The sequence below is a fragment of the Notolepis coatsorum genome, assembly GCF_963971535.1.
Source record: "Notolepis coatsorum genome assembly, contig: SCAFFOLD_3480, whole genome shotgun sequence".
Taxonomy (NCBI): domain Eukaryota; kingdom Metazoa; phylum Chordata; class Actinopteri; order Aulopiformes; family Paralepididae; genus Notolepis; species Notolepis coatsorum.
The window spans coordinates 2,290-9,171 of record NW_028172530.1 but is presented as its reverse complement, the minus strand read 5'-3'; the positions used below and the strand labels follow the sequence as shown (position 1 = coordinate 9,171).

At 40.0% G+C, this 6,882-nt stretch overlaps 1 protein-coding gene across 1 annotated transcript; it reads left to right on the top strand.

The window, feature by feature from the left end:
* The first annotated feature begins 3,786 nt into the window (after positions 1-3,786).
* foxd2 (forkhead box D2) lies at positions 3,787-5,943 on the top strand. The gene has a single exon (XM_084338718.1). The coding sequence runs from the start codon at positions 4,194-4,196 to the stop codon at positions 5,331-5,333; it is 1,140 nt and encodes a 379-aa protein (XP_084194844.1). The 5' UTR covers positions 3,787-4,193; the 3' UTR covers positions 5,334-5,943.
* The last annotated feature ends 939 nt before the right edge of the window (positions 5,944-6,882 follow it).

Below are 6,882 nucleotides of genomic sequence, written 5' to 3'. Positions count from 1 at the left end.
TCCTAGCCCCTCCTAGCCCCACCTAGCCCCTCCTAGCCCCTCCTAGCCCCTCCTAGCCCCTCCTAGCCCCACCTAGCCCCTCCTAGCTCCTCCTAGCCCCTCCTAGCCCCTCCTAGCCCCTCCTAGCCCCACCTAGCCCCTCCTAGCCCCTCCTAGCCCCTCCTAGCCCCACCTAGCCCCTCCTAGCCCCTCCTAGCCCCACCTAGCCCCACCTAGCCGCACCTATGCAGTATGGAACTCCTCTGTAGCCTTATCTCATATGCAGTATGTAACTCATTTATAGGCCATATCCATGTATGCAGTATGCAACTCCTCTATAACCATATCCATGTATGCAGTATGGAACTCCTCTATAACCATATCCATGTACATGTACATGTAGTATGTAACTCCTCTATAACCATATCCATGTATGCAGTATGTAACTGTCTCCTACACAGTACATTTCACAGAGTAAATGTTACTCAAACTAAGTACATTTTACTCAAACTGAGTACATTTTACTCAAACTGAGTAAAATCGTACTCAGTTTGAGTAAAATGTACTCAGTTTGAGTAAAATGTACTCTGCGAAATGTACTGTGTATATAACCATGTCCATATCCATGTATGCAGTATGCAACTCCTCTATAACCATATCCATGTACATGTATGCAGTATGTAACTCCTCTATAACCATATCCATGTACATGTATGCAGTATGTAACTCCTCTATAACCATAATAGTGACCTTTTTAGTAGTTATTTGGCCCACCATGCCCCTGAAAACGTCAGTGCACCTTCCCTATTTGGCTATTTCCCGAGGGCTTGTCCTATACTTCTATGTAACCTTCCTCTCTCAGACAGCAGAGGGCGCCTCAACACTGCAAACTGCTGGGGAATCATGAACAGAGCATAGGATTTATTTTAGAGCATATAATGGGAACCTGCTACAAAACACAATGCAAGAACATACAGAATCACTTTTTTAAAATTTCTATTTGATTAAATTATTATTGAATATTCTATTCACTTGCTTAGGCTACCATTGTATTAATATAATAAATACAAATTAATACAATGTGAATAGGCAGTATGCCTATACAATATAATTGAAAATGTATCAATAATATGAATGCGTAAAATATAGCTAAATTAATCATGTTCACAATATAATTATGTCATTTATTGTGTGAATAATATACATATTGTGTTAACACAAATTGCTTTGATAGGCTATTTGGCTAAATGTATTTACACTAATAATTTGATTGAAGCCATCATAACATTAGCATTTATGTAAAAATATACACTTTTTTGTATGCGTATAAGTATGGTCTTAATTTCTCCCAGATAATCTTGGCCATTATTAAGGGTTGATCTTTATGCTGCATCAGACAGACAAGTGGCGTATATAATATAGGACCTATAGAATCAAGGTCAAACATAGCGTCATAGCCTATGCATCACATTATTAAGTTTCCCCCGCACATCAGCTTCTTCAAGACGTGTCAGATCTGGAAAAGACTCAGAGAGAGAGAGAGAGTCTATTGTGAGAACTGTTATGATGAAGTGGTCCTTTGGCGTTCATCCTTGGCAGCTGTCCACTGGTTCTCAGTGCCCAACGATTTGAGACATGCAGATGCAGCTGACGTGACAACCGACCTGGGAAGTCTCGGCGTATGAAGGGACAAATAACTCCAAGTGACTGTTATTGTCACTGAAGTGGGCGGTATGTCTGTCTGTCTCCGTCTCTGCCAATTCAGACCGATTTCAAATAAATGGAAACATTGATCCGCAGTCTAAAAATCAATAATTTAAAATTCAACCCTGCAGTTTAAAATACCTCTGGCATTAGGCTATCTGTAGATTGTTGGCTTTGATTATATTAATTCTATACACGCTGGAACCTTTGTTGTATAGGTCTGGCCTTGGCTTCAATTTAACCATTGGATTAGACCTATATAGCCCTATACGTGAGACTGAATGAGCAGAAGGAGCAGGCCACCATTACGCCCATAGGCTTGTATTTCCGTTCTTGTGTCTTGCGGCGAGCTGGCTGTGTTGGTTAGAGAGCGGATCTAGCCGTACAGAGATGGATGGGGTGCTGATGTGAATGTATTACAATAACGCCATGTTTCTGCAGCGTAATGAACAGGAATGCCCGCCTGTCGTGTTCCACATGGGCCCTCCACATTACATAGGCCATGTCATCTGCCGGCTATATTCATGACTAAGACGAATTGGAGCAGGCTGCAGCTGACATGCCCTTGTGTTTGTCTATATGCGAATTATGCAGAAAATGTAGATGGATAATGTTATGACTTCGTGACAAGAAAAACATAAAACCCGTGAGATATGATGGGGGAACTGTTGGCGAAGCTTAGGAGGAGCTCAGCTAACTGTATTCGCCTCGTTCTCTTTGCCTTTAATAATAAACTCGGTATTACAAAAAACGTGTGTATAGGTCTATCGTGCGTGTATTTTATTTAAACTTAAATACGAATTTATCGACAAGATTAAACAAAACTTTTTAATTATTGGCCAATAAATAATATTATCGTGGATTTTATTTATTTAGGCACGTTATTATTATTTTTACGGGTATTATTGGTAATAGATAAAGATAGCCTATCAATAATCAACAGGTAGTGGATTGCATTTTGAATACACATTTTTAATGGTTTGAATACACTTTGGAATATCTGGTTCCAAAGAAAACAACAGATTTTATGATTATTATTAATAATAATAATAATAATAATAATAATAATAATAATAATAATAATAATAATAATAATAATAATAATAATAATAATAATAATAATAATAATAATAATAATAATAATAATAATAATAATAATAATAATAATAATAATAATAATAATAATAATAATAATAATAATAATAATAATAATAATAATAATAATAATAATAATAATAATAATAATAATAATAATAATAATAATAATAATAAGATGAAGAACAACAACTACAACAGCAACAACAATTTGGATAATAATATTAACAATAATGAGATAATAATAATAATAATAATAATAATAATAATAATAATAATAATAATAATAATAATAATAATAATAATAATAATAATAATAATAACAATAATAATAATAATAACAATAATAATAACAATAATAATAACTTGAAATTTTGGTCATTATGAACATACATGCTTGTAGATAGGCTATTAGCCTATACAGTAATATGTGTTTAATTTAACTGCCTATTGGACATATACGTACCTATACAGATATACCAAGTTGAAATGTACGCCACCTTTCTACAGATAGGGTAATGGTCCATGACTACAAAAAGAGCATATATCGTCTATACTTAATACTATAATAACATTATAATAAATTATTACATTTATCTCTTGATTGCATGCCTGGTATAGTTTGGTTTTTAACTCGTCATTGTTTTGTCCTTTGATATAGCAGTTATTTGAAATGTTCTCATAATGCAGATTTTATTTATTTATTTGTACATACTAAATAAATGATTGGCCTATAGCTTCTATAACCATCTTCACTATATCGATCATTTGGTCCCATTTCATCAAACATCAAACTATAGGTCTGAGTCCAACTCCATCTCTCTCTCCTGCAGCAGCACCTTACATCTCTCCTAGTTCCTGGTGGAACAGTGACACAAAGACCACGTGATCTGCGCGGTCGGATAAATAGCTTTTGAGAGCTATGAAGGAGCATAGTGTGAGACTCTCGCTGGATATACTTACCCCGTGCCCGTGCGTAAAAGATACGTATTTTGGATTTGCACAAGTAGCCTTTAAACGACCTATAACGTAAATAGATCACAGAATTAAGAACACGTCTCGAAAGAACAGGCAAGTGGTCCTTTAGGAGGGAACCTTTGATTTATGACCGTCTCCTTGTTTTTTCTTCTTCCTCCACCCTCCTGCACTTGAATCTTTGAAGAGTTTCTCTCTCGACTCCACACAGCCCTGCTTCCCGGATGGTCGGAATCGCCAAATCCACAGGTCAAAACGCCGTGTTTCTATAGATTCTAGCAATGTTTTCATTCAACAATTGGAGATAAAAACTATAACGTCTGGTGTGGGGCTTTGGGGAGACAACGGGAGCGGGAGCGGCAGGGCTACACCCGGGCGTGGGACCCGAGAAGAGGGGAAAGTGAGAGAGTGAGAGAGAGAGAGAGAGACGGTCTCCAAGGATGACTTTAGGGGCGGATATGTCCGACAGCTCTGCCTTGTCCGAGGATGTGGACATCGACGTGGTTGGGGGAGACATCTCCGTTGGCAAAGACGGGAAATATATCCATCACGACTTCCACTTGGACAATGACGACTCGGACGACAATTTCTCCCAGAACGCGAGTGAGAGAGTTTCCTCTCCCGGTCTCAGTAGCTCCGAGTGTCCGTCCGAGCAGATGCTGGGCTCCGGCGGCGACGGCGCAGAGACCGGGACCATGAACGGAGACAAGCCCGGCAAAAGTGCCCTCGTGAAGCCGCCCTACTCCTACATCGCCCTCATCACCATGGCCATCCTCCAGAGTCCCAAGAAGCGACTCACCCTCAGCGAGATCTGCGAGTTCATCAGCAACAGGTTCCCGTACTACAGAGAGAAGTTCCCCGCCTGGCAGAACTCCATTCGCCACAATCTCTCCCTGAACGACTGCTTTGTTAAAATCCCCCGCGAGCCGGGCAACCCCGGGAAGGGCAACTACTGGACCCTCGACCCGGAGTCCGCCGACATGTTCGACAACGGGAGCTTTTTACGCAGGAGGAAGCGCTTCAAGAGACACCAAAACAACGAGATCCTCCGGGACGCCGGGGGCTTCCTCCCCGGGTTTGGATATGGCCCGTACGGCTATAACTATGGACTGCAGTTGCAGAATTTCCACGCAGCGCACAACCCCTACCACCCGCACCACCACCACCCGGGTGGCGCGTTCCCGTTCCAGAGCGCGCCGTGCAGCGCCCTGACTTCCCCGGCCTCGATGTTCCCGTCGCCGCACCCGCTGCCGTCTCTCTTGGGGGCCGACTTGCGGAAACAGTTTTATCCTCAACTGAGCCCGACCCTGCCCGGCTTGCCGCATCTCAAGACAGACACTACTCACCCGAATCGCCCTTCTTTCTCTATTGACAATATCATCGGCGCAGGTAACTCCGCCGCCGCCTCCCCGTACAGCGCGCAGGCAGGGAGCCAGGCTCAGATCCTGGCCATGTTGACCCCAGCAGCACTCGCCTCCGGCCACTTGAACCTCTCGCAGGAAAACATATTGCTGCAACATGGGGCACAGGGTCAGACATTCTCCAGCAAAAGTGCAAATATAAGCAGTTGTCCTTTCTAAAGACTGACAACAGAACCCCCCCCCCCCTCCTCTATAGGCTCTATTAAAGCCCACTGTGGTTCTGTCGTCCTAGGGTGAACATCCTTCGTGAAATAAGAGTGTCGTGTCTCTCCCGATATGCTTCTTAACTATATGTGAGGGGGGGAGAGAAATTGAAAGGTTTATTTATGGCTTGTAAATATGTATAGTAATGAAAAAGACACAAGGCAGAGAGAGAGGCACGCAGGATTATAAAGTAACCCAAATGCTGTGTGTAATTTGTTGGCCTGCATTTCTGGCTTGTGGCCTTCAGTCGTTCAAGCAAACAAATAATTAAACACGTAACAAAAAATATCCTGCTATTTTAAAACATAAGTTAAACGCGTCACCTATCCTCTGTTGGGATGATTTCCCAATTTTCTTAAATATAATTGAGATTTTATTTTATTTTATTATGATTTATATTGTCTTAGTCTATGTTTTGTGCGTTGTGAGGCGATAAAAAGCACTGTTGTTAAAGGCTATAGAAACACCAACTCAGGTTTTATAGAAAGCACACCGAGACGAAGGGGGTTATGATACAAAATGTAACATTTTCCACTATCCCTGGATCTCTCTTATACATGCGTGTCCTGGTGAATTTGTGATGATAATATTTCATGTTGTCAGTGGACATATGTGGTTTTTGGTATAAAGAAGCGCATTACCCCCCCCCCCTCACTCTCTCTTTCTCTCTCTCTCTCTCTCTCTCTCTCTCTCTCTCTCTCTCTCTCTCTCTCTCTCTCTCTCTCTCTCTCTCTCTCTCTCTCTCTCTCTCTCTCTCTCTCTCTCTCTCTCTCTCTCTCTCTCCCTCTCTCCTCTCTCCCCCTCTCTCCCCCTGTTTAACTGTTGTGCTTAACAATCCTATCTATTTCACCGAATTTAATCTGTGAAACGTGTCATGTGTTGCCTATAGACAGACAGAGTCACCTGAATGTTCATTAGGTCATTTTTGTTGTAACGACAAGAATAATAAATGTTTGTGAATTTGAAAATTATTTTCGTAAATCTTTTATTGCTATTGGAAAGTTTTATTGACCATGATGATGTCAAAGGTGCCCGTCCCGGCCGTTAAGCATGCCCACTATACCTTGTTAGGTTTAGCCATTCTATAAGCTAAAATAGATTATATAAAATATTATAATACTCATAATAATAATACTAACAATAATAATAATAATAATAATAATAATAATAATAATAATAATAATAATAATAATAATAATAATAATAATAATAATAATAATAATAATAATAATAATAATATACTTTAACACAGTTGTTCATAAGCATCCTTAAGTTTTAAATATAGGGTTATATCTGAGGCTTGTCATGCAGGGACAAAATAGACTATCTATTTGTGTAAATGTATTTAGAGCTGTTTGTTTTCATGTTATATTGTGTAATATCTTCTGAATATATTTTAAGTTCATCCAATCCATCAGATGTTGTTGCTGTTCTTCCAACCCCAACACCAAGCTTATATATAATCACTTTCTCTTTTAGCGCAAAAGTTTGACTATATACTCTG